This window comes from Columba livia, chromosome 2 (assembly GCF_036013475.1).
Source record: "Columba livia isolate bColLiv1 breed racing homer chromosome 2, bColLiv1.pat.W.v2, whole genome shotgun sequence".
Lineage (NCBI taxonomy): Eukaryota > Metazoa > Chordata > Aves > Columbiformes > Columbidae > Columba > Columba livia.
Window position 1 is genome coordinate 64,093,956 of NC_088603.1, and position 27,948 is coordinate 64,121,903.

Consider the following 27,948-nt stretch of genomic DNA (forward strand, 5'->3'; position numbering starts at 1 on the left):
GTTGGGGTTGTTCAGCCTGGAGAAGAAAAGGCTCCAGGGACACCTTGTTGCAGCCTTTCAGTACTTTAAAGGGGCCTATCAGAAAGATAGGGACAGACTTCTTAGCAGAGCCTGTTGCGATAGGACAGGGGGTAACGGTTTTAAACTAAAGAAGGCGAGATTCTGGCTAGACATGAAGGACTTTTTACAGTGAGGGTGGTGAAATACAGGTGCAGGTTGCCCAGAGGTGTCCCATCCCTGGAGACATTCAAGGCCAGGCCAGAAGCGGGTCTGAGCAACCTGATCCAGTTGAAGATGTCCCTGCTCATTGCAGTGGGGTTGCACTAGGTGACCTTTGAAGGTCCCTTCCAACCCCTGCCATTCTATGATTCTATGATATAAGCTATATGTAGACAAGAGTGAGATATCAAGGCTAGTGGCAAAATTCGCTTGTTTCCATGTGATGAGCAAGTCATTCACATGGTGAACACTTAAAAAAAACACAAGTTGAAGTAATTAGTTTGTGAACCCTTTGGAAATGGCCTGAGCAAGGCGAGGACTACATTGTGGGGACGTGGAAGCCTGAAAAGCTGTCCCAGGAAGATGGCAGGGCTGGCTGTGTCCACCATGGCCCCACAGCTCTCCACTGCAGTGCATCTTCTGCCGTGACCCGCCTTCTACCTGCTCTGGCCACAGAGCCACACCAGTTGTCTCAGTGGCAGAGAGATGCCCACACTGCTTATGTGACCAGTTGTCTTGGTACTTTTGGTATGGCCGTTACCTGCCAGTGCAAGGGATCAGTTATATTTCCATTTTGTGCTCAGTAGAAACAATCTGCCATCATGGCAGGAGTCAGAACTGTGTTTTCGGCTTGACATGGAGACATCTGTTAGACACAGGTCAAGGGACCAACCTATGAAAATGCGCCTTCCACCAGACCACTATGCTTCCCAGTGCCATGGGCATGATGCCACCACATGCCCACACAACACCACAGCAGGGATGTCCCATGGGGACCACAGCCCAGAACCCACACCACAGCTCCCGCAGCTCCTCACCAGGCCACCCCGACCACCCTGAGCCCCTGCCCCACCATAGCCACCAGGCCTGGCGGAGGAAGACCAGGATGGGGAGGTGTCAGCCGGGACATATGGGACCTCCTCCAATGGGAAGCCTGGCTGCCAGGCCTCCCTTGTGCTATTGGCTGGTGGAGGTGGGCGGGGCTTCCAGCCCCCAGCAGAAGCAAATGAGGCTTCACCCAACATTCCACCCAAACCAGGAGGTGGCTGCTGAGTGGTCACGTGGTGACCGCATGTGATGGTAATGGTGTCATCAGGCTCCTCCCACTCCAGCATGACGTCACGGATCCAGCTCTCGCGAGAGCCCCCAATGGTGCCCCTGGCGGGCGCAGGCGGGAGAGGCAGGTGACAAGGGCACAGGTGGGTCCAGGGGCGGGAGGTGCCCCCCACCTGAGGCCCCGCCCCCAACCGCGCCCAGCTCCTCTAGGCAGCCAATGGGAGCACTAGCCCAAGTCTCTTCCCATTGGCTGGCTGCCTGGCATGCAAATGAGCCCCGACGTCACTTCCTGGGGTAAATCGAGCGCCATTTTCTCTTTCTGGCTCTGATGAGGAGCGGCTGGAGGCGGGGGTGCGGGCGGGGGCTGAGCCGAGGTCGGTCCCGGGCTCCCGCGGTGCTGATGCTGCCGCCGCCGCCCTCGCGGTGCGCGCACTGAGCGCGGCAGCCGGCGGCGGCGCAGGAGGAGGAGCCTCGGGGCGGGGCGGCGGGCACGGCGCGGCGCGGGAGGGGCGCGGCGGCCGCGGCTGCGGCCGGGCCAGCGCTGTGAGGAGCGGGAGGTGGAGGCTGCGGCGCGGGCCCGCGACCCGGCAGGCGGCGGCGGCGCCAGGAGAGGCGGCGGCGAGGAGGCGGCAGAGCGGCGGCGGGCTCCCCCTGCAGCCCGGCCGGGTAGGTGCAGCGGGGTGAGGCAGCGGGGTGCGGCGGCGGCGCCGGCAGGCGGCGCTCGCAGGCGGCCCGGCCCTGGGGGCGCAGGGAGGCGGGGGCGGGGGTCGCGGCCGTGGGCGGGGCGAGCTGCGCAGGGGAGGCGCGGCAGCCGCGGGAGCGTCGGCGGGTGTCGATGAGCGCCGGCTGCAGCAGCAGCTCCCGGGCCGGGACCGGTCTCGGTGCCTCCTGGCGGGGCGCTGGAGCCCGGGCTGCACCTCGCCGGGGCTGGTGCGCTTCACCTGGGGGCGGGCAGGTTGGGTCCGGGGAGGCTGGAGCCCGGGTCTCTGCCAGGGGCTGCAACCCTCTTGCAGCAGTAGAGTTTCGAGTCTCCGGCCGGGCAGCACCTGGGAACACTGGAGGCGTTTGTGCTGAAGCCCCGCGGTGGCTGAACCGCACCAGGCGGCTCGGGCATGGACGGCTCCTGTCAGGCCAGAGAGTGTTGGCCCGGGGCTACCGATTCCCCTGTGGGTACCGGGCGGGCAGTGCCGGAGCTCGCTGGCGGGGTCGGGCGTGCCCGTCGGGGCTTGTTTCGCTGCCCCACAGCGGTGTCCGCCCTGTTCCCCTGCGGGCCACCCTGGGGCAGCGATCCACCTTCCCTGGTGGAGCGGCCTCCGGGTCTGCCCGGGATCGGAAGTGGAAATGAGCCCAGCGAGGCTCTTTAACACAGGGAAGACTCGCTGCTTTCCAACTAGTGTTTACTAAGCAGCTGTTTAGGACCATAGATTTTTTTTTTTTTTTTAATTTCTATCAATACTTAAGCGATGGAGGTTCTAAGGGACCAAGTTAACAATTTGTCTCAATACGGGATATTTGAAACATCTTAAGGAAAACTACAATGTGCATGGGAATAGTATGCATACAAAATTAGAACTAAAATGTTAATGGAATGCAAAATTACATTAAATATTCTTATGGTACTTCAGCAATGAATATATTTTGAAAATTAATAATGTAAACAAATGTAACCTGTACAATGCAAATAATTAAAACCATTTGAATATGCTTGCCTTGTGCTTGATAGCAGGTAGTGTGAAGTTTTTTTTGTCCTGATTTGTAAATGGAAGGAAAGATAGGTATTTGATTTTTGTGCTGCAGCAGTTTATAGTTCTGTACTGTCAAATTTATGAACAACTCATTTTCAAGTGATAAATACCTAAGTTTTGTCAAGTAAACTATTCAGGAGGAAATTAGTTGTTTTCCTTAACAGTCTTCTGTCATCTAAAATATATATATTTGAACCCCTGAAACTTTTTAAAAGTTACTATGAAATACTTACAAAGATTATCTCTTGGGATCCCAAATCCAGTTTATATTCTAGATGTCTTAGTGCTCCCTTAATAAGTTTAATTTCAAACGAGGATTTCTTTAGAGCAATATTTAGTCAAACTGTATGTAATAAGCATGATCAATTCTAAGTTGTAATAAGACCTGTAATTCTAATATTCATTTCATGAAAGTTTTGTTAAATACTAGCAACAACATGCCCCATCCCCTTTATAGCGAATCTTGAGATGCAGTGAAGAGCACACACACACAGTTTTATAATGCCTTATGTTTTACCACTGGGAAATCCTTGGTTTGGGTTAAGTCTTGCCAAATGCTGGTAGAGCTGGGTTGTGTTTAAACAATTCTGCTGGAACTTGTAGTGCAGCCTTATGTTTTTTAGTTCTATCTGCTTGCTGAATTATTTGGGTTGTGGGTTATCTGTGCATCTGTGTGAAGCATCTTGAGTCATACCAGGCTGACCAGTGCGGTACAAACACAGGTGTTGTTCTTCCTAGAGGAGCTGAGCTCTGTGTGTGACTCTTCTGCACACATATGCATGGATGGATGAGTCCTGTGGGATTGAGTAGGGTCCATGTAAATGCTCAAGTCATCTAGAATGAGTTTGGGTCCTGCTGGGGGTGTCAATCTCTGTGTGAGTTACAGTGCTCTTGGAAGGCTCTGTGAGTTTGAATAGTGTAATTCCTTCTAACTAGTCTTGGGTAACAGAAACTTGATTGTGTGTTGATGAAGCATCACAGCAGTTATTCAAATCACAGTAGCTGAAGTTAGTGATCTGAACTTGTTCTCATTTGGCTTCTTGGATAAGATGCAGTTTGATATGCTGTATCTTTATCCATGTAATCATATGTCTTAATGATTTTTACTGTGTTAGCAAATACTGACTGATGGCCATCTTTGGGTTAGGTGACTGTTTTAGTGACTGCGTTGTATAGCCAAGAAAACAGAAAAATTGTTATTATAAAAGATTTATAATTCGAGACGGCTAAAGGTTTCTAATTTAGTTGCACAAAAATAAGTAGATTGCTATTAAGTTGCACTTGAATAGAATTTTGAATTTAAGAAGATGAAGAAGCACTATTTTGTTGACCAGAACTGGTTTAACAAGTTTTATTAATTACTTTTTAAATGTAGTCAGTTTAATTTTAGTTTACAACAAATAAAATAATAAACAAGAATAGTATAAATTCTAATCAATTAACTGTTTTTCTTTCCAGGAATTAAATCTTTCAGAGATGTTAAAACACCTAGAGAAGTTGATAGGAAGCTATATGCATTTCTTCCCTCTGCTTCCAAAGGCTTTGATGGTGTCAGCATACTCTTAAATCCGGTTAGGTCTCTCTCAGAAGGCACAGATAAGAATCCAGGTAATGGAGCCGACCGTGTAATATGCAGTTGAGCAGATATCCAGGTATGGCTTTTGGAGGGCTTGTAAGCTAATCAGAAATAAAACTAAAGTGATGAGAGTAAAATGTGGCATTGCCAAGCCGAACTCATGTCTAGGTGGTTTCTCAGCATGCCTGACCTTCTAGGTGCTGTTTTTGCCATCCAGCGTTCTTGTTGTTTAGATTATGAAGATTAGTAGATTCCCATACTCTCATCTAGTTTTCAGGAATGAAGCAGTTATTGTTTTCTCAACTAAAATGGAATTAATTTCTTGTTTACTAAAATGAAAATCAAGAATTCTTCATTGGTGCTTGTCAGCCCTGATAACTGCTGATATACAAGTTGGTAAACAAACCTTTAAAAATACTTCCCATTCAAATATCCCAAAACCAGAAAGTCTTTATAAAAATGTCTTCCACAGTTACTCACTAATCACAGTTTACTACATAAAAAGGTATAAAAACTAGGAAAGATTGAATTTCCGAAGCAGATAATATGAAAGGACAAAATTCCATAAGCCTTTCATAATTTACCTACTGTAAGTGGTTCTGTGAGCAAGAGAATAGTGGCTGGCTTCCTAGGAGCATGTCTGGAGATCTGTCTTCTGTGTAGATTATCTGGTGTCTAAAAAGGCATTGCAGCCTTGTAGTGGCAGAGCCCCTCCCGCCCCAGGGTTATGGCTGAGAGGTGAAGCCAGAGACAAAAGAAACTAAAGGAGCACCATTAGAAGGTAACAATGAGTGAGCAATGGCCAGACATGTGTGCAGAGCGCATGGGCAGTACATGCAGCCTATCATGTTTTTCTATAGCATGAGTTGTCCTGCATCTGGGCAGGAACAACCCCAGGTTCCAGTATAGGTTGGGAAGTTACATATTAGAGAGCAGTGTAGGGGAAAGGGACCTGGGGGTCCTGGTGGACAACAGGATGACCGTGAGCCAGCACTGTGCCCTTGCAGCCAGGAAGGCCAATGGCATCCTGGGGTGTATTACAAGGGGGGTAGTTAGTAGATCGAGAGAGGTCCTCCTTCCCCTCTACTCCGCCCTGGTGAGACCACATCTGGAATATTGTGTCCAGTCTGGGCCCCTCGGTTCAAGAAGGACAGGGAACTGCTGGAGCGGGTCCAGCGTAGGGCAACGAAGATGATTAAGGGAGTGGAGCACCTCCCTTAGGAAGAAAGGCTGAGGGAGCTGGGTCTCTTTAGTTTGGAGAAGAGGAGACTAAGGGGGGACCTCATTAATGTTTATAAATATATAAAGGGTGAGTGCCATGAGGATGGAGCCAGGCTCTTTTCAGTGGCAAACAATGATAGGACAAGGGGTAATGGGATCAAGCTGGAACACAAGAGGTTCCACTTAAATTTGAGAAAATCTTCTCTCAGTGAGGGTGACAGAGCACTGGAACAGGCTGCCCAGGGAGGTTGTGGAGTCTCCTTCTCTGGAGACATTCAAAACCCGCCTGGACATGTTCCTGTGCGACCTCACCTAGGCGTTCCTGCTCCAGCAGGGGGACTGGACTAGATGATCTTTTGAGGTCCCTTCCAATCCCAAACATACTGTGATACTGTGAGTTACAGCATATCACATTGTTGTAAGGCGCGTGGACAGGGCAGCTTTGCTATAAAGCTAGCCCGACAATAAAGTGAACTCTGTGAATGTCACATTGGTGTGTCAGGTTCTGTGTCTCGCATGGAAAAAGCAACATTTTGGTGACCCCAACATGATGCTTCGTATCGAAGCAAGATTGTTTGGACCTGAAGACACCAGGAAAGTCACCTGGTGGGTGACCCCAGCCCATCGCTCTAAGAGAAGCGGATAGTAGGCCTACGGAGAAGCAGGTGGCATAGGAAACACGGCATCCATGGAAGAAAAAATAATAATGAAAAGTATTCTGCAGCTGGCTGCACGAACAGGAAGATATTTTGAAAAAGACGTGTTAAAGCGTCTGCTCCAATTCGCCCAGCGGAACGGGTGTGTCCGTTTGACGGACTAATTTTTTTCTCCGGGTACGTGGGAGGACATAGGGACCGAACTATGGGAGGCGGTGACGAGGGGGAGCCGTGAGGCTCAGGGCCTGGCCGGACCCTGGTGGGAGGTCAGGCAGCTGATGCAGGAAGTCTCAGAGGAGCCAGAGGTGTGTGCCATCCCCCCGGAGCCGCCCGCCACGAGCTGCCCCCACTCTGAGAGCTCTGAAAAATGAATACCGCTGGTATGTCCTGTATCAGATCTGGAGTTCTGGGGCGGAGAGCAAATTATACCCTCTGCACCCTTTGAGCCATTGCCTGTCTCTGATGACGAATGGCAGCAACCAGCAAGTTTCAACAAGCCAGGACAAGTTAGTCCAGCTGACATGCCTTTGCCGGAGGACCTGATGGAGCACCAGGATGGAGCACTGCAAAATTGCCCTGACTTCCAGGAGGAGAGCCACGTGCAGAGCCTGAAGGACTTACTGAGACGGCAGGAGAGCCAGGTGCAAGAAGTTCTAAACGCTATGAAGCGACTAGATGGCGGTAACAGTAAAACTTCTTGGTTAATAGCATATAAAAAGGCGTCAGATGCGATTAAGGACAGGTTGGAAGCAATTGGCAAGGAATGTGAAAAATGGGGAAAACAGGAAAGGGAGGGGGTGGAATTAGACCTCACTCCTGAGGAGCTCCGTATTAAAAGGGAGCAAATACAAAAATGAGCTAGACAATGTGTTGAAGATGGGATGTGGTCTGTAAGAGAAGCAGACGAGTATTTGAGATCGCGATATGGGAAAGGGCTGGAGACTGGGTTAGATCGGTTTGCAAATATGCGTCGACTTACTGATCCACAGGGAAACACAAGGGAATTGTATAGCAGTGATAGTAATGATAATTTGGGTGCTGCCCCTGTGCATCAGGGTAGAGATATTCCTCGAGATCATTTTTATAATGCAGGGCAACGTTGACAAGGTGTAATCAGAGATGCAGCCATTGAAGGGATCATGTTACCTGGTAGTATTACAGCAATGCCAGTGCACATAGATAATAGAGGACAAAGGCAGTGGTTGCCCTTTGATTGGAAAACAGTTAAGCAATTGCAAAGTGCAGTTATGCAATATGGTATGGATAATAAGCACGTGATGCAGCTAATTAATTCCTTTTTCAAGGGGCAAGTACTAACTCCAACAGATATTAAGGCATTGATGGAGTTATTATTTCCTCCAACGGGATATTTGCTGTTCTTGGACAAGTGGCAGGGGAAGGTGGAATTGGCAGTATTAGAAAATGTTAATTTACCAGCTGATGATCTGTTGTGATTAGCCAGCATGGACCAATTACTGGGTCTTGGGCAATATGCGGATGGTGCCACTCAGGCAGCACTTCATCCAAGGATTTTGCAGCAAACGCAAGGGCTTGCTCTGGCAGCAGTGAAAGAGTTGCCAAATATAGGTAACCCTGTGCCACCCTATTCTGCAATAAAGCAGGGTCCTGGGGAACCATATATGAAGTTTGTGGACCGTTTAAAAGAAGCTATAGATGCCTCTCCTAACCTGACTCCAGAGGCAAAAGCTGCTGTGGGGAAAGATTTGGCCATGATGAATGCAAACACCCAATGCCAACAGATATTAGCCAGTTTGGGAAAAACTGCTTCTCTAGCAGAGATGGTGGAAGCTTGCACATGGGTACCAATTATGCAACAGGAGGTAGAAAAGGCAAAAATACATGCTCAAACCCACGCTGCGGCCTTGGCTGCAGCACTTAAGCCTGAAAGACCTGAAGCCCTTCTTCTTGTGGCCTAGCATGTTTTACTTGCGGACAGACAGAACATCTTAAAAGAGACTGCCCTCAGTACGCTTAGCAGCATTACAAAAATGGCATAACTTCCCATTTAATATGGTAGCAGATTCTCTTTATGTTGTGGGAGTTGTACAAAGAATACATAGAGCTCTTTTGCAGTGAGTTTCCAATTCCTTGTTGTTTGAAGTATTGTTTAGATTTGTAGAACGTGTTAGATAATAGGACAGCGCCAATATTTATAATGCATATAAAAAGCCATACTAACATACCAGGTGGTCTGGTTGAGGGAAACAACATTATAGGCAAACTTGTGGCAGTAACAGATATATCTCCTTTCTAACAAGCCAGTCAAGCTCATGAATTCTTTCATCAGTCCTCAGCATCACTCCGAAAACAGTTTGCACTTACCAAGGAACAAGCTTGAGCCATTATTGCAGTTTGTCCTGATTGTGCCTGCATAGTGCCTCTCCAACAAAAGGAAGTAAATCCTCAGGGCTTGTAGCCAGGTCAGTTATGGCAAACTGATATTACTGAATTTGCACCATTTGGCCAACAAAATGAGTGAGCAATCGCCGGACACATGCGTGCAGAGCGTGTGGACAGTACATGCAGCCTATCACGTTATTGTATAGCATGAAACTAAAGGAGCACCATTAGAAGGTAATAATGAGTGAGCAATCGCCGGACACATGCGTGCAGAGCGTGTGGACAGTACATGCAGCCTATCACGTTATTGTATAGCATGAGTTACAACCAATCACATTGTTGTAAGGCGTGTGGACAGGGCAGCTTTGCTATAAAGCTAGCCTGGTCCAACAATAAAGTGAACTCTGTGAACATCACTTTGGTGTCTCAGATTCTGTGTCTCGCATGGAAAAAGCAACACTGCCTTTTGTGGATAGGATTTCTCTGTATCTACCTATTTTCCTGAAATGTCTTGAAAAGCCTGACTATCTAGTTTATTGTGGGGTTTTGTCAGGTATTGCATGCATGTGGAAGGCACAGTTGTGTGTCTTCCTTGCTCTAGCTCCATATCAGCTTCATATTTAATTTGATTGCATATGCCTAGTTTCCTTAGGGACACAAATGATGCCAATTTGATTAAAGGAAGAAACCTTTTCACTGTGAGCACAGTGCATGGCTGGAAGATGTTGCCCAGAGAGGCTGTTGAACCTCTATGCATGGAGGTTCTCAAGACCCGACTGGCCAAGGTGCAGGGTGCCCAGGTTGTGATTCATTGTTGAGCCTGCTTGGAATAAGAGTCTGGGCTGGGTGACCTCTTGAGGTCCTTTCCTCAGTGAATGAATGTTAAGAAGTAGACTAAAAGGAATGCAAACTGGAACTTTTCACTTTATGGTGACTTCTCACTTTGAAGTGGTGCAATGTTAGTATTTTTTTGCCCTTTTTTTTCTTGAATGCTGAGATTATAATCAGTCATAGTTACTTTGCAAACTAGTAGTATTTGTCTTTGACTAGAAAGATGCTGTCTAGACTGTTGCCTTGTTGTTTAGACTAGTATTAAAATGCTACAGTACTACTGCAAGAGAAGAGTTGCATCTGTGATGTTTGTTGAAAAGCTGAGTGTAGTTGGATGAATATGATTACAAATGTTGTGGAAGTGAAGGCAACCTTTAAGTGTTCCATAAAACTCCAGTTTGCTCTATCATTATAGAGGTGTTACCCAGTGAACAGTAAATGCAGGAATAGATTCATGGATAAAATGCCTGAGCAAGGGTTGAATTAACTTTTTAGAACAGAGTTTGAGACATCTCATGGTGCAATGAGTCTTTTAGTTTGCTGTTCACTTACTTTGGTTTGGTTAATGAAAAGGTACTGTTGGTGAAAACTCAATAGATTATAACTTTTTTTTGGAAGCTACAATTAAAAGTAGTGTAAGATAAGTTTGGTTTTTTAGGTTGACAACAGGGTAAAAGGTTGAAGACCTTTGGGCTAAAGTAACTCAGGTTTAATTTTACTGTAGTGCTTTCCTGTTGAATTTGCTAGTTAAGAATGGGATGCGTACCAACTAGAGATTAACTATAGTTATTCATGGAAACAAAGTGCAAGGTGAAGTGAAGAATGTTAAAAATACAATAGAAATAAATTAGTAGTGAAAGAGTATGGATAATTGACTGTATAGTAATCAGTGAATTAGCGTGTGACGTTTATGGTGGGCCATTGTTGGTCTAATGGATACACAGAATGTTACATGAGTAACTTAGAGTATTACTCCCAAGCCATTTGTTGAAAAGACCAGGTGAATAACCCTGCACGAGATACACAAATATAAATATGTTTTGATTGAAGACCAGCTACTTGAAAACGGGAAAATAAGTAATTTGTATTCAAGCTTTTGGTGTTGTTGTTCTGTTTTTTTGTTTTGTTTGTTTTTTAATTTTTCCTGGATTGACGACTTTCATTTCAGAAGGGTTACTGGTTAAGAAAACTTGAGATACATGGATGTTACATGCTATACCACCTTTGTAGACTAATGTTTCTTGTTTGTGAGATAGACATGCCTCAAGAAGTGTCTGCTTCATCTTCTTCAGTAGCATCAGTGTATCAGTTAAAAGACTGAGATGGAGGAACAGTTTCCAGTGGAGCCTGACATGCTGAACCACATCTCCTTCTGGCTGATCTGAGGATGGTGACATCCTATCAGCTCTTTTGTTGCCTGCAGTGAAGTTTGTGCACATAACCTGCTATCACAGAGGGACTGATCAGAAAGCTTTATTCAGAGACCACACAAATTCCCAGTTGACTTCACTTTAAAAAGAGGATTTTACATGAATTTTACTCCTTGGACTTGATGAATGCCAGACTAGTTACTCTGATTTATTCCATTCTGTATAGGTTCCTGTTCCCAACCCAATGGTATCAGAATGCCTTCCAGACTCATTACTACTAAAGAATACTAGAAAACAAGACCAGCATCTGTCAAATGGGGCTCCCTCTCCATTTCTCTGTACACACCTTTCCTCTGGGGGGAGAAGAAGAGGAGAATAGCATGTGAGTTGTTTTAATTAAAAAACCTCAATTGTATGTTCTGTAAATGAATTGTGTTTGGTTTTTTTTTTTTTATGTAGTGGTATACAGTAGAAAAAGTTGGGTGATTTTGTGGTTTTTGGTTTGTTTTGTGTGTGTTTTCTTTTTCTTTTGGTGAGGCTTACTTGTAGTTTCTGTCTTATGTGCGATGAGTTTTTGCAACCGTTTAGAGGAAAGTCTTGCCTTTCAAGGCAAAAATTTGATGCTGACAATGAACATGCTTTTTTTAAGAAGCTTTTCAAGACGTTCAGAACCATCAACACTGAAGTACTGTTTGGGAATTTTCTTTATTTTTTCTATTTCTACGTGTTAGAACTTGTCCTGGATGGCTGAATTGTTTAGCAAAAAGAACTGAGATATTTTAAACTCTCTTGGGTCCTCTGACAGCTGTTTAAGAACAAAGAAATACCTGTGAAGCTCACAGTGACCTTTTTCAGTGCGGGGTAGTTTGGTTGTATTCCGTGCACTTTTAAAATTCTTAAATCTCAGTCTAAATTGCATTCTGCCATAATCTGGAGAGGAGGTGAGAAAGGAACATACTTGTAAAGCTGAGCCCATGGGGATACCTTTAATACACTGGGAACTGAAGATAAGCTAAGCCTGTGGGGTTACTTTATGATCTACTGGGAGCTCAAGCAGCTGATGCATCCATAGCCCAGCTGCATGGGAGTGATGAAAGCCTAGCTGTTGGGGAAGTGCTGGACCCTTCCTGGTGGTGTGTTTTAGACAGCTGGGCAACCACACTGCAACAACCCTTCATATAGGTAACCCACAGGGGATCATCTGTCTTTATAATAATCTTGCTTTAGTTGTCATCCTCCTCTGTATTTTGAACTCCAGCTATCATACCACAACTCTTTGGGCCCAGCCAGTTTCTTACCCAACAAAGATTACAGCCGTCCAAGCCATGAGCAGCATTCTCAAGGAGAATGCTGTGAGACAGCATTGAAGACTTTAGTAAAGTCTGGGTACACAACAGTCACAGCTTTTCCCTCATCCACGAAGTGGGTCACCTTCTCATAGGAGATGAAGTTAGTCAAACAGGACCTGCCTTTCATAAACTCATGCCACCTGGGCCTGATCACCTGGTTGTCCTGTATGTGACATGTGATGGTGCTCAGGATGATCTACTCCATAGTCACAGCTTGCTGGAGGGAGCAGGGTATGGTATAAATCCACATTCTGGAGTAGGTGAAGGTGATAGAGCTATAAGGATTTCTTCAGAGGAGGAGACTTGAAAGCATATGGGTATTTACAAATACTGTCACATTTTGGCATATTTAGCTATTGATGCCATATGTGAATCACATTTTGTTTCTACTGCATTGATTTTCTTAGTACCTTATTTTATGCCAAGGTCCATATCAACTTAAAGCAGCAGAAACTTCTGCAGGAAATTTAGGTTTTGCTGGCAGTCTTCTTTGAATAATGTACATACATGATAACAAACCAAATAATTACAGAGGCTTCTCATCTTGACTCCAACATTCAAGGTGAAAGTTGTTGAATTCTGCCTTCCTAAATGAAATAGCAGTAATTTTCTGAATAGAACTTAGTAAAATTCTGGTATTCAGATTTTCTTAAAAAAAACCCCGAAAATCAACCAAACAAAAAAAACAAAACAAAAAAAAAACCAAAAAAACCCCAAACCAACAGAAAACCACAGTGTAGCTACCATATAGACACAAAGTGATCTGAGAGGAAAAAAAAAAAAAAAGTTTAGATATTTGTCTAGCTAGGAGAGAAGAAACATTGAGGATTTCCACCCCCAGCCCAATTGATATTGTTTCCTTTAAGAGGAAGTGTTGTGGTTTAATGTGAGCCAGGGGCTAAGCACCTGCAGCTACTCATTCACACCTCCTTCTCCCACCCCCCCCATGCTGTGGGAAGAGGGAGAAAATCAGAAGAGTAAAAGTGAGAAAGCTTGTGGGTTGAGATAGAGGCAGTTTAATAGGTAAACCAAAAGCCGTATGCACAAGCGAAGCAAAATAACTCGTTCTCCTCATCGGTGATCAGGTGTTCAGCCACCTCCAGGACAGCAGGGGTCCATCACATGTAACAGTTACTTGGGAGGACAAACACCATCGCTCCCCACCCCCTTCTTTCCTCCAAAATGTATACTGAGCATTATGTCATATGGCATGGAATATCCCTTGGCAGGGTAGGGTTTGGACCCGCTGTCCCAGCTGTGCCCTCTCCCAGCTTCTTTTACACCTGGCACAGCATGAGAAGCTGGAAAGTCCTTGACTACTTAGCAACAGCTAAAACTTCACTGTATTATCAACATTATTTTCGTTCTAAATCCAAAAGGCAGCACCATCCCAGCTACTAGCAAGGAAAATTTAACTCTGTCATATCAAAAACCAGGATAGGAGGCAAGTGCTCTATTGGGAAGTATTAATGAGGCCAGTCCTTTGGCCTAAGGCTTTTGGGTTTTCAGGATTACATTTTTCAGACTGTTTTAATATTGTTAAATGTAAGTGACTGTGTTCAAGTATTCCATCAGTGTTCTGTATTTCTTTTTCAGGAAAAGTGCAAAATGTTTCAAATTCCTGTTCAAAATCTTGATAATATCAGGAAGGCTCGAAAAAAGGTGAAGGGCATTCTTGTGGATCTTGGGCTTGAAAGCTGCAGGGAATTGTTGAAGGTAAAACATTTTAAATAATGTAAACCAGTCTGAAATATAAACCCTTGGAAAATATTTCATGTTTTAGTGTATATATGGTACTCTTCTGCCACAGATCTTCATGGTGGGGTATTTACTTGAAGGATTACTCATGACTGGCTACTTGTATGCCAGGTGTAGAATTTAGTATTTTAGTCCATAACATTGAAAGAAACTATTTCTCAGCAAGGTGTGTTATAGATGGTTCTGCATTCTGTATTAGTAATATTTCAACAAAAGGAAACAGTACAGCTTTAGCAAAACACCACAGACTAATGAAATGTTATTTGTGTACTACACATCAACATTTTTGTAATTCTTTGAAAATCACAAGCAAATGAAGACTTGAGTCTACTCAAAGGCGTTAAATTATTTCACGTCACATATCAAGGGCAAACCTCTGAAGGGTATGCAAATTGTCAGTGTTTCTGAAAATGGGCAAGCAATTAGATGTAGTAATCTTGTTGCAGGCCTTTAAACTTTGTGTCCAGAGAGAACACCAAACTTGTTTTATTGAGTTGTAGTTCAGTTCTTCATCAAAAGTATATGTAAGTGTGCTGGGATGATCAAGATGAACCTAGTACCGTTGTTGCTGCTTTGAGGAGAAACTATTATGCAACATGAAGGAGGAATTCACGCCATCAGATTGGCAAGACTAATACCAGAAAAAGTGCAAACACAGTAATGCAACTCAGTAGCTAAATAAATAGCAGTGTGTTTCAGCCAGCTGGTACACAGGCTTTTTTGGCAGTTTGTTATGTTCATGACTTCACATTGACAACAGCCAAGAGTTCAAGTTAATTTTGTGTGATGGTACTAAAGTTAGTTAACTCTCTGTAGGGACCCTGTTACGTCTTCTGTGGTATTTTTTCTGAAACTGTGTAAGTAAACGTTTAGAACATGCTTAAGATCTACAGGCATAACTAATTGTGGAATATTCTTGGTTATTGCAGTTGAACAATGTTTGATATATCTAAATAAATGTTATAAGACCTCAGGAAAAGATGTATTTGTCTAGTATTTACCCTTTTTTACTGTTTTTGTTGTGTTGTATGTTGTCTTGTAACTAAACATCTAAGTCAGAAGCTGTTGTGTCTTGACCTTTTGATAAGGAAATGTTTTGATGATCCTAGGTTTTTGCTCTGAAATGGATTGCAGTGCAACTTTTTTATTTCATTATGGAGTTTAATAGTGAATGAGAGTAAGGTGTTTTGTGTTTAGTTGTTTTTTTGGGGGGTGGAGTTGGTGTGTGTGTGTGTGTGTGTGTGTGTTTGCTTTTGTTTCTTTTCTAATAAATGGTGAGGATGGGGAACCCAGGTAACATTTTCATTTGGGAAAAAGCTCTATGCGATGTGGGCCAAAAAAATACCATTTTAGTTTTTTGCAAATAATTCTCTGTCAACCAAGTTCATAAGTTCAGTTTGTTTTTTTTCCAGGAAATCTTGGACTGATTTTGGTGTGACTTTAGCAGCAAGAAGAATGTTTTTCAGAGCTTGATTTGTACTTGATTCATATTGATGATAGTATTTATTTTTGGTAGACTAGCGCGTGTGATAAGTTAATATGTGAGAATTAGTTTAAGGTATAGTTGTTTGGTGTGGTGTGGTTTTTTTCCTCCCTCTCCTTTTTCTTCAGATATTAAGATTGATTTCTAGACGTTGTTCTTGTGAAGGGAGGCTGGAGGGCTTAGGAAATGATATGAAATGATATGATACAAACTTACCTGCCATCTCGTCTTACAACTGGTCTTAGACTGTTCTAATAAGGCATGGCAATGCACAGTAATTTGTGAGTGTGAAGGAATTTCACATACAATTAGTATCTCTTTGTAGCCTGGAGACCAAGTGGATTCTTGACACCTTTCCATGCCTCTGTTTTCCTCCCCTCTTCCAAGTGAGAAATGTGGAAGTGCATACCAAGTTAACCTTTCAAAGCTTGCGTCTGCAACATCAGCGTGGATCTCAGAAAGCAAGAGTTCATAGTAGCTGTTTGCAACACTGACTAATTGTAGTGGTAAGAATGGTTGTCCTTTGTTGGTGAATATTTCTTTGCAGGAAATACCTGTTTCAGCAAAATGATCCAGACTTACTGTCTGATGTTCAGGACTAGGAGCCTCTCTTGGTGGACTGTACTCAAACGAAAAGCAGAACATGTTTGGGATAGGCCATAAACTTCAAGAAAACTTTTTTAACAGTGTGTAATTTACTCCAGTGCTTCAGCTGAAGAATGGTTAGTAAATCTTGAGTCTCTTTGTTTAACAGCAAAGCATTGTGTTCTCTAAGGCTGTGGGATTTCTCTTGTTCCATGCAAGGGATCTTTCTAAGGTGTTTTGTTGGGTTTTTTTGTTTTTTTTTTTTTTTTTCAAAGAAGGTTTGACTGAAGGGCAAATAGATGTCTTATTCTGTGCCTAGATGTTGACTGGAATGGAAGGTGTTTATTTTTGCGCTGAGCTCTTCACAATTCTCCTTGAGGAAATATGAGGGTTGAAAAAGCTGGAAAACTTATTACAAACTTAGCTACGTTTTTCTAAATTATTGAATAATTTTGTTTAAATTATCACCAGCATGCACTTCTGGCTCACTATAATCTGTTATACACACAAGGATGCTCACATTAGCATGGAGCAGACAGAAGCCTAGTGGAAACCGAGCCTGCATTAGGTACGATTGTGTATTTGTTTGACTGCTAGAGGCTGTTTGTTTTTGTTGTTCAGTATATCCTGTGTCCCTTGTAAATTTCACATGAATATTGCATTTATTGCATTTTTTTTTTACCACAAACTATTAGATTTATGAATTGCACTACTCTTGAAGATGATCTGGTTTAAAGTGGTTTTTATTACCTGCATCTGCTGTTCTAATGGAGTTTGGTGCAGAGGCACCCTCTCTAAGCATCTTGCAGAATTTTGAGTGAAGAGGGATTTGTGAAAGGCAAGGCGGGGGGGGGGGGGGAGGGCGGGCAGCAATGCTAGTTTTGTGTGGGTTAAGCCTGGATTCGTAGCCTGTGTTTCATCTAAGACACTGTAGTGTGCTATTGAAGCTAGCCTTGAGTATTCAGAAATGCTTACCAAACAGGAATCTAGTTTTTTTTTTCGCTATGTTGGCGTTTGGGTATGTGTAAGCTTCAGAAAATTGGAGAAGAGCCTAAGATTTTTAGAGTAGTAGCTGGCTTTGGCTTGAGGAACATAAACTGCTCGGATGGGATTGAGGAGAAGAATGCTGTAAGGAAAGATGTTTACCCTGTTACAGTTTTTCCAGTTATGATAATATTGTTACTTTTATAGCTTGAGGAAAAATACTGCTGCTCTTTGAAACTAGCTTCTGGGAATGTCCTTGTTTTTTGAAGTTAAAAGTATAGCAATGCTATAAAGATTTAATACCAAAACGTGTTGCAAAATAAGTCATAGTGGTAAGTTAATAATTTGAAGTAAATACTGAAATAATACAGATTTAGGAGGAGGAAGGTGGAAGGAGAAAATGTCTTTTGGTGTTTGCTGTGAACTTGGCTAGAAGCAATGGAATTAAAGGGTAAATATTTTCACTCTTACATTATTTTCAGCTACTATGTAGTGTTATATTACAAGGCAGTCAAATGAACAAGCATATGAGGTAAAATAGAGAGAGATGAAAGAGGTAATTTCTTTGAACTGAGTTTTGAGATGTGTATGTGAATGCTGTATGGACTTTCATTCTTTGTGGTTATTCCTTGCTCTATATTGAGACTATTGTATTTAGAACAGACTGCAAAAGCAGATTATTTCATGTTTTCTTTTTTCTTTTAGAGTCTCGAAAGTTTTGACCCAGGTGAAAAACACTTTAGTAACACTTCATGGAGTGATGTCTCTCCTTGGGAATCTGTGGGCAAAAGGAAGGTATGTGTTTTTTTGTTAGAAGTTCTGGGTGAATGTGCATGTGGGGTTGCTGATTTTCAGAAGTCCAGGAAAAGTTAAAATGCACCTTTTTATGGTAAAAAAAATAGCTTTAGCATCTAGTTAAATAGCTTTAACTACTAATCAGTGAAAAAAATTTCATTTTTTCTGCGTTTTTCTCTGTAATGCATCTGGTTATGGGGAATGTACATGCTGTTTTAAGGATGCAACCTTGAACATCAGTATTGAAGGTGTCACACTAATGTTCTGCCTTTTTAGCTTAATCTGGTGCATAGGTTTAACATGCTCTTGTATACAACATGCTTCTTGTTTCATTGGAAGGGTGAAAATGCAATTGCATAGATGTGAGTAGATTAAGCTGTAATTATGCTTAGGGGCTTGGATTAAGGTTGCAGTTGATTTGTGTATGTGAAACAGCTTTGAGTTGTGTATAAGTGGAATCTCATGTGAAGCTAAAATCTACAAGAAAGGCAAAGTTGAGATGAACAAAACAAATTTCTAGCAAGTTTTTAAGATACTATGTAGACCATAGGAGGATCTCCAGAAGAAAAGGCAGTATTTTCTCAGTCTTAGTGAAGAGTCCTAGGGCTCCTGATGGCTTCCATGGGGAAGGCCTGTCAACAGCAAGTCAGCAGTGGTGGGTCTGCTCTTTCAATCCTGAATCAGGCGATGGTTTAGAATAGGGTTGTGGTGGTTTGCCAGGATTTTTTTAATCTGCCTTTATCATATTTAAAACAAACTGAGGCTGCCAAGTGCAATAGCTGTGTTTTCTGATAGTCCTCAGCGCACAGGCTAACCAAACACAGTCTTTGCCAAACTGTCATTTAGGAGCAAGTGATGCCTCCCCCTCTTCAGGACCTTTGTCTGCTTTGTCTCCTTATTCTCCTCTCCTGAACTTGGGTTTGTGCATTTAAGACTAAATGTTCGTCTGTTCACATGAATTCGTGGATGAAAAAGTCAAATGTGACTTGTTGTTTGACTAGGTCTGTAGAGACAGATTGCATCCAGCCTGTTGCTGCCACTTCAGATAAGATTCACAGGTACCTTCAGCCAAGGTTACATTTGGTTTAGGTGAATGCAATAAATCCTGTTAGTGGTTATGATGGTCTTAAAAAAAAAAAAAAAAAAAAAAGCCAACAAAAACTTATTATTTTTTATTTCTTCTTGATGCACATGAAAAACTTCCTTTATTAGGTCTCCTGACTCTAGTCAGCATGTTACCTGAGCTCTAGCCTTGCTGATTGTCTTTTTTTTTTCCCATTTTCTTCTTTGCCTTCAGACTTAACAGTGTTGGGAGATGTTCTCTGTTAGATGAGCAGGGGAGGTTCCCCCTCCTCCGCAGACATGAAACAGGGAAGAAGAGGATGAAGACAGGTCAAGTGCATCTTCCTGTCTAAAATTTACGATGGTGCTTTTTTTTTCTGTCTTCCTTCCACAGTCCTTTAGGAAAAACGATTAGCCATTTCTGTGAAAATGGAAGAGAACTAAAAGTCATGTATTAGAGAGGGCATCTTCTGACTCAGCTGGTCAGCATGACCAGTAGTATCTGTATCTGTCTGAAAAACAAGATTGGAATCTCATCTAATGAACTTCAGTGTAGAGTTTGTAATGGGTTGCTGTAGAACAGATTTGCCAAGCTGTGTTTTTTGGATACTAAGCTTGTTGCTATACATTTTCTTTAAGCAGCTGTGTTTTCTTCGTATATATAATTCATATATAGTTGGTCCTATTCCAAAGTTGCTACCATAAGGGAATATGAGTTTGAGCTACATAGGAAATTCGGTAGGCTGGAGAAGATGTTTATTTAGATGAGTTGATTGTTTCTACCATTAGTACTTTTTTTAGAGAGACATTAATAATTCTGGAAGAACTTTGGTTTTTGAAGGCTGTTGTGTCTTTCTGCTTGTCTGTAGATTGTGGGGGATGTGAGACTACACAGTGGAAAGTGTTACTGTGTTCTGGGGTATGTTCTTTGGAGTGGGGCTAATCGAGTTTTCCTAAATGCCTCTTTTAAGTCTTCTTTTTATTCCATTTGTACAGTTTAGGGTTGTGTGTTGGTCAGTGCTTCATTTTACTTAAGGGGCTTAGCATTCTTTTTTTGTCAAATTTTCTATGAAACAGAGATGTCATTAGTAGAAGCTGGTAGCACTTGCAAATGTAAAAAGCAGCTTAGATGTGTATGTAAGGAGAACATGCTGACAAAATTATTTTCTAAGGTGTCTGTGTGGGAAGAGCTCCGTTTCATATAGAAAACATCGAAGTAGCAGACTTCCATATGCTTTTGTTCTGCTGAAACATAATCTTGTTGGAATTTTTTTTTTTTTTTTAGCTAAGTAGTGGGACTTCAGGATTTGTCTTAATTTGATAGGACTTGAAGTATGGAACTATTTTTTTTTTTTTCTTTTGCTGAAGTCTCAAAGTTTTTACCTCCATTGAAAAATAATCTGAGAAGGCATGGAACATTATTTTCCCTAGGCTTACCAGTATGCAGGTACTGGGGTGGCTTCTTAGTTGTATATGGCAGTGCTTGGTTGTGTAAGAAGTGAAAACATCATTACTATGCAATCGTAAATTAATGCAGCACTTGGACCACTCACTTGTAAAGTGGAGTGTTCTTGCCGCACCTAACAGTTGTTCAGACTTGGCAGCAAGGAAGTATTGACGGTGTATTATACTATAGTCTAAGTTCTTGGGGACAGAAAGACCCAAACCAGAAATAGGGCATGTGTAGGGACATAAAGAGTGTATGGACCCAGTATTTAAAAGCATATAAGCTTTTCTAAGCCTCAGACAACAAATCAAAATAAGCAGTCATGTCTCTTTGTCACCTGCTAGTGAAGTGGAACTTTTAATAATGCTCTGCATGCTTCATGAGTTCAGTAGTGTCAGTGGCCTTTCTCTACCTGGTATATTTTAAAAGTGAGATCGAAGCTGCTTCTAATTTGCTGTGGTGCTGTTTACTGGCAGCTGAGGCCAGACACCAAAAGGGTCCATATCTTCCACCATAAGTAGAGGATAATTTACTGACAACCTTTACAGTATACACCTCAGCAGCGTTAGCCAGACAGTGGTTTTATCTGACCCAGTCTTTTTAATTTGGGGGTTAGATTTTTGGTTAGCATCCGGTGACTGTTTTAGTCCTTGTAATAGATGGCACCTTCATGACTATATGAAATGACAAAAAACCCAACCAACCACGCAAAACCACCTGCACAAATTCTTGCTACAGTTCTTTCCAATGTGTCTGTGATATGTATGTGGGTGGTCTAGGTAGGCTGGATACTTTAGTGAAGGAACAGCTGCCATTCCCTTTGGATGGTGTCTCATAGAAGGGGCAGAAGTCATTTGGGTGAAAAACACATCTGAGGCAACAGACAGGTTCCACTGAATGGGTGTTTGAGAGCGCAGATTTGTCATCTGGAGGTTGCTGCGGCTGATTCTGTAGTTTTTGGCAGGATCCAGGATCAACTTCCTAGGAAGTTGATAAGAAAAAGTGTTTGACAGAGCTTCCAGTTTTTTTGAAATAATTGAGCAAATAGTGTTAATATGAGAAGTAATGCTGTCAAATGATGTGTAATTGAGGGAGCAAACCACAGTTTAGTGGAAGATAGTTTAGTTTTTTATACAGTTAAAATACTTTAGTAAGAAGAATCTAGATGCTATGTAATGAGTGTACTAGAGGAAGTTTCTTAAAGAAAATGCTATGATGAGATGTCCAGTATGTTGAGATAATATGTAGAGGTTCCAAAAGATTGTTATTAAAAAATTAGTCTTTTGTGGCTTTGGCGGTAGAGATAACTTTTGGAGAGCTTTCAGTGAAGGGCAGGCCCCATACCCCTTCTCTCTTCTTCTCAAGTAAATTGGAGGTAGACCTGAGCTAAATAAAGCTTTAAAAGTATTGTATTAAAAGGGCTGCTATTCCTAATTGCTAAGATTTCACCTCTTATGTCCTGTGGCATACAAATACTTCTTAGCTTGTTCTGTGATTCCCAGCTTTAAAAAATGGGCTTTAGAATTACTTCTTCTGAACTGGAGTAGAAGTGAACTCACTTGAGACTTTTTAATAAATTAGAAAGAAGCAGAAAGGGCACAAGTGTTTCTCCCTTTTAAGTATGTCAGCTTTAAGTCTGCTTTTCAAAACCAGGTTTCCATGAAAACAAGGAGATACATTCTATACATCTGATTAATGTATTTTTGACATGTGATAGTGCAGACTACTTTCAAACAGGTAACAGTGATTTAGAAACTGGCAGTTTCTAAGTGGATGTTTTTGTTTTGTTTGCAGAGGTACAGAACAAAGCCCTACTGCTGTAGTTTATGCAAGTTCTCGTCAAAACTGCTTACTTCGTTCAGGAGTCACTTGCACCGTTACCATGAAGATGAAATGGACCAAGAGCTGGTGGTTCCTTGCCCAAAGTGTGCATTTGCTTCTGATCCCAAAATAGTGGGAAAACATATCCGGATGTTTCATTCGTCTAATAAAAGAATACAGAACTATACAGTCAGCATTTTGGATGGCATGAAACAATTCAGGAGTGACATCATAAACTTTACATGTCTAAAATGTCAATTTACAGACACATTGTATTACAATATGAAGAAACATGTGCTGATAAAGCATTTTCAAAACCTAATAGGTACGTATTTTGGCCTGAAACGTGAAGAAAGTAAAGGGAATTCTATTCAACACTACTGTAAAAAATGTAATGCTTCTGCAAACAGCCCAGATTCTTTAATGTATCATGTCTTGACAGCTGAAATACACCGAGACCTTGAGAACAAACTTCGGTCTGTGATTTCAGAACATATTAAGAAACCAGGACTGGTGAAACAGATGCATATTGCTCCAAAGCCTCCCCAAGGTGTGGCAGCAGCTGCTCCATCTGCAGGGCCTGCTGCTGCCCCAGCAGGTTCCGTCACAGCTCCCTCTTGCGTCCAGCTTGCATTTCCACAGAATAATCAAAACCAGACTGCGGTGCAGCCAAAACCAGTTAAAAACATGGTCAGGTCACTGACTGTTCCAAGTGCCTCTGGTAGCCTTCCACATACAACTTCGGCTCCAGTTGTTACCCCGTCGCACGTTACTCTTGTATCTAGCAACCTTTCTGTAGGTCAGAGTAATGTTAATATTCAGCCGTCGCCATCCCAGCCTATCATTGTTTCCCATGGGCTCCCCCTCAATCAGCCCATGGGGACTGGAGCTGTTCCTCTTAATCACTCCGTCGGAACCATAAATAGAACTGTGGCCCCTGCAGTTCTTCCTCTTAATCAAACTGTGGGGCCTGGGATCTTCCCTATTGGTCAACCCATTGGTACTATAAGTGATCCGGTTGCAGCTGGGACACTGCCTGTGACTCAGCCCGTCAGCCCTGTGAACCGGCCGGTTGCATCGGGAGTTCTCTCCATCAACCAGTCCCTTGGGAATGTGAATGGACCCCTTGGTCCCAGCGTCCTTCCTGTGGCACAGACAGTTGCATCAGGGGTTCTCCAGCTTAATCAGCCTGTTGCCTCTGGGGTTGTTCCTGTCAGGCAGCCTGTTGGAGCTGGGTTCCTTCAGCTGAATCAGCCTGTTGCCCCAGCAGTCATGCCAGTAAATCAGCCAGTTCAACCTGCGGTTTCTCAGAACGCAACTTTTTTGACTACAGGTTCTATACTTAGGCAGTTGATTCCGACCGGTAAGCAGGTTAATGGGATACCTACCTACACGCTTGCCCCAGTTTCTGTTACTTTGCCTGTACCTCCTGGTGGTGGAGTAGCAACTGTTACTCCACCACAAGTGCCCATCCAATTAATGCAGTCTGGGACAGTAACTCAGTTGTCCCAGTCACCGGCTAGCGCACCCTCTCCTCCAGTGGTTCTAACGTCTCAGAATATATCATTACAAACCTCGCCACCTGGTCCTGAAACAAGTCAGGCTGTCAGACAGGCAAAGCAATGGAAGACTTGCCCTGTTTGCAATGAGCTTTTCCCCTCAAATGTCTACCAGGTGCACATGGCGGTGGCCCACAAACATGGTGAAGTAAAAATGGAAGAAAGCCCAGAACCTGACAAACTTGCAGCTTGTGCACCCTTTCTGAGGTGGATGACAGAAAAGACAGTCCGGTGTTTCTCTTGTAAATGTTTTCTCTGTGAGGAGGAGCTCATGAAACATCTCTTGATGCATGGCTTAGCTTGCTTGTTTTGCACAGTTACTTTCCATGACTTACTAAGCCTTGTGGAGCACAATAAAACTACACACAATGGGAAAAAGCAGTTACATGCAGATTATAGCAACAGAGGATTTCAGCTAGGTAGCGATGCTCAGGGTGACCTTGTATTTCCACACTTTGATTTCAGTACAGTGTTACCAAAAGAAGACATTGGTGAAAGAGAAGTACATTTGGCAGTGCTTGCTGGACTGAATTCAAGGACACTTGTCCCTGTTTACATCAAAGTGAAACCTCAGACAACAGAAGTGAACAACAGATGCAAAAAAAATGTGTTAACCTGTCCCTTTTGCTTTGGTACGTTTGTTAGTAAAGAAACCTATGAAATGCATTTGAAAGAGCGGCATCATATAATGCCCACTGTACATACAATTTTAAAGTCTCCTGCTTTCAAGTGCATCCACTGTTGTGGTGTGTACACTGGAAATATGACTCTGACAGCTATTGCTGTACACTTGCTCCGTTGTAGAAGTGCTCCCAAAGACAGCAACTCAAGCATGAAGATGCAGCTCGAGCGAACTGAGAAGAAAGAGCTACTGTTTGTGAATGGTGAAAAGCAGGTTTCTGTGTTGCTGAAAAGAAAGCAATCGGATTCCAGCTTTGTTGCAGAAGACCAAAGGAATAAGGAACAGCAGCCTCTGAGCATAAGTACTGGCGTAGCTCTGTCACCAGAAAGAGAACTGAATTTAGGAGTAGTGCCTTTCAAACGACAAAAGATTAATAGTAGGACTGAGATAAAGAAGCTTCTTTCTAGTGAGGATCTTCGCATTCTTGCAGTGGATCCTAAGCAGTATGATCACAATTCATACGAGGCTCAAAAACAGTTTTTGACAGACTATTTTCATGAGAGGCCATATCCTTCTAAAAAAGAGAGGGAATTACTTTCCTTGCTGCTGTATGCATGGAAAATTGATGTTGGAGCATTCTTTGGAAAAAGGAGGCATATATGCTTAAAGGCGATAAATAATTATAAGCCGTCTGTGCTGCTGGGTTTCAGTATGTCTGAACTGAAAAATATTAAGCACAGTTTGAATATAAAAGATGAACCATTAGATATGTAAGCAGGCTTTTTGTAATCACTAAAAGCAATCCATAATTGCATACTTATCGATTTAGCAGTTTATAGTATTACTTGTTTTGATTTGCAGACTGGCCTGTTGAAGGGTGCAGAAAAGTACGGAAAGTCTTATTCAGTTGTGACTTATTGTGAATGGCACATGTAGTTCTGTATTTGAAAAAGCTGAAACCATTAGACTTACACATCTGAATTTGTTTTAGCTTTTGACTTTTTCTGGAATAGTGATTTTTTTGGTGTGTTTTTTAGGTTTTATTTTTTTCTAATCTCTTTCTTCCCCTCCTGGATCCCATTACACGTTTTATACCACCATGTAAAACATTTGCCCTGTTAAAAACAAATTTATTTTATTTTTCTGCAATGTGATCATCTTTTCTAAACAATAAAATGTATAATGTTGGTTAATTTACTGAGGCAAACTACATCAAAAACATCTATTTGATTATTTGCATTTTTAAGTCCTAATTTTTTTTAACCTATTTTTGTTTTATCTACTGAAGAAGTGATTGTAGCCTTTACATCCATTACCCCTTCGAATTCCCAGTGCACTGATAGCAATAAAATACGTGGAAATCCTTTTTTTCCTCAGTCAAAATAGCTGTGCCAGTTAAGTCTGGTGACGTGGTATCTAAGTAGTATTAACATGATGAGGATTGAGGGGTCTGGGGCTGCCTATTGAAGTGTTATAATTAACTGACTTGAAATGGTTGTGTTATTATCTGTTAAATAGATCTTGCTAACCAGAAGTATTTGCTGTTTTTGTTGGTGTTGAAGCCTGGTTGTTTAAATAGCTATTGTTCAAAGCTTGGTAGCAGCATTTGGTTTATTTTTCAAAAAGCAAAACTGCTTTGGAGAGTGCCACGTTGCTTTGTTACATGGAGTATATGGCTTCTGTGCACATCACTTACCTGTAGAATCTCTGTCCAAACATCACCAAAGTTCGGTGAAATATCTGCTTTTTATTTTAAATTGCCATTGCATGAGGTAGTAACAGAGCAGCGCATCCTCCCCAGCATATTAAATGTATGGCCTGAAGTCTTTTGAGTCAGAAATTGTACAAACTGAAACAGGATGCATTGGTAGCATCAAGCCTCTAAAGTGTTGAGTACTTGAACCAATAACAGTCACATAGTGATCTTTTCTACTGTTGTATGGAGAGTGTAAAGAATTATATAAAAGCCAAACAGACTATCTTGATCAATATGAATTAGCATTCCTGTTACTTCACTTGAATTGAAGAACAAACTGCAGTACTGGTGGCCACACTGAGGTCTTGTTTAATAGTGTCCTTTCTTTCTGGATACACTTGGTTTCATCTTGCTTGTGAAACAGTGCCTCCAATATTCATTAATAGCCAGTTATATAATAACTGATAATATGCATTATTTTTTCTTCATCCTCCTCTCCCCACCCTTCTTTCCCGGAAGAAGAAAAAGAGCGGGCTCTCCTGTTAGCTCATTTGTGCCAGTGTTACAAGGAAAGGGTGATATGCCCAAGCTTATTTCTGGTTTTCAAAGTAATAAGCATACTTTTGCCCTGTGCAATAGTTTTTAAAGAAGATACAGGATTGTTCTATGTGCCATTTCTAAAAGGGCATATTATAAGCAGGATTTAGTGACTGTCTGCCTGAGGTTCTGTAAGCTGTATGAAGTTCTATTTTGGATACAATCTCAATGTTTTCATATTGATTACTTCAAAGAATTTTAAGGTATGTATGTAACATACAGTTAACTTAAACCGAGAGAATCTGCTATTTGGAAAATCCTAGCCATTTGATAGCAGTACTGAACAAACATTAGCATCATTTATGGGCTTTTCCATATGCCCCACCCCAAAGAAGTGGTCTGTTCCTACAGCCTACAGTAGCTCAATAAAAATAAAAATATATCGTTACATTTGGGCATAGTACAGTCCATGAAGCAGTTTGAAGGGCTCTGAGTGAGGGTAAGGGATGTTCTATAGAAGTTCTGAAATCCAGCCACTCATTTTCACTCTTCAAACCTTGATACTGTGAGCCCTTTCACTTTTGGGGTAGTTCTGCTGGTATTGGTGAAACCCCAGTAGGGAGGAATTTGGCAGCAAGCATCTGGGGAAGGATTGTCATGATCAGTTAAAGGTTTTAAAATAACAGCATGGCTTAGGGTGGGTATCTGGGAAGTCATTTCAGTGCTTTGGGGCACCAAGGGAGCAGTCCAGTCTTACCTGAGTTTTCCTACATGGTGTCCTATGGTGATGTTAAGCATTTTATTTATTGGACTTCAGTTTCACAGATTCAAATAAACAGCTTTCTAATTTTTTCTTAGGTGTGTCTGCAAATGATTACCTCCCACCACCACTTTTTAATATATTCAGGGAACTTGACGCGAAAGTTTGTTTTGGTGCAGAATACCTGTTAAAAAGACACGAAAGTAAGACCTAGAACTCTGATCCAGAGGCTTTAGGTTGACCTTAGTGCGGGGGTGTCAAAGTCACTTTCACCAGGGGCCACATCAGCCTTGTGGTTGCCTTCAAAGGGCTGAATATCATTTTAGGACAGTCCATTTGGTCCTTTGAAGGCAACCGTGAGGCTGACATGGCCCCTGGTGAAAGTGATTTTGATACCACTGCCTTAGTGCATTATAGTAATAGCTTTTATTCAGATACTGACCACTGCGTATTTT

At 42.4% G+C, this 27,948-nt stretch overlaps 1 protein-coding gene across 9 annotated transcripts; it reads left to right on the top strand.

The window, feature by feature from the left end:
• Window positions 1–1,578: 1,578 nt before the first annotated feature.
• ADNP2 (ADNP homeobox 2) lies at window positions 1,579–27,585 on the top strand. 9 transcript variants are annotated; one of them, XM_065052298.1, is made up of 7 exons: window positions 1,579–1,941; window positions 11,262–11,417; window positions 13,981–14,100; window positions 16,013–16,131; window positions 16,222–16,347; window positions 17,900–17,989; window positions 22,293–27,585. In XM_065052298.1, exons 5-7 carry the CDS (start codon window positions 16,345–16,347, stop codon window positions 25,272–25,274), a joined length of 3,075 nt encoding a protein of 1,024 aa, XP_064908370.1. In that variant the 5' UTR covers window positions 1,579–1,941; window positions 11,262–11,417; window positions 13,981–14,100; window positions 16,013–16,131; window positions 16,222–16,344; the 3' UTR covers window positions 25,275–27,585. The 9 variants fall into 9 exon arrangements, with proteins under 9 accessions (XP_064908370.1, XP_064908369.1, XP_064908371.1 ...); XM_065052299.1 differs by lacking the exon at window positions 16,013–16,131 and adding an exon at window positions 16,682–16,778 and having other exon boundaries at window positions 1,580–1,941; window positions 16,173–16,347; XM_065052297.1 differs by lacking the exon at window positions 16,013–16,131 and having other exon boundaries at window positions 16,173–16,347.
• Window positions 27,586–27,948: the final 363 nt, after the last annotated feature.

What these genes read in the sequence shown, in the direction of transcription:
- ADNP2 (XM_065052296.1), top strand. Translation starts at nt 13,993, where the DNA reads ATGTTTCAAATTCCTGTTCAAAATCTTGATAATATCAGGAAGGCTCGA. An exon ending in GCTGCAGGGAATTGTTGAAG is followed by an intron (nt 14,101 to 17,899) that starts GTAAAACATTTT and finishes TTTTTCTTTTAG; the next exon opens with AGTCTCGAAAGTTTTGACCC. An exon ending in AATCTGTGGGCAAAAGGAAG is followed by an intron (nt 17,990 to 22,292) that starts GTATGTGTTTTT and finishes TTTTGTTTGCAG; the next exon opens with AGGTACAGAACAAAGCCCTA.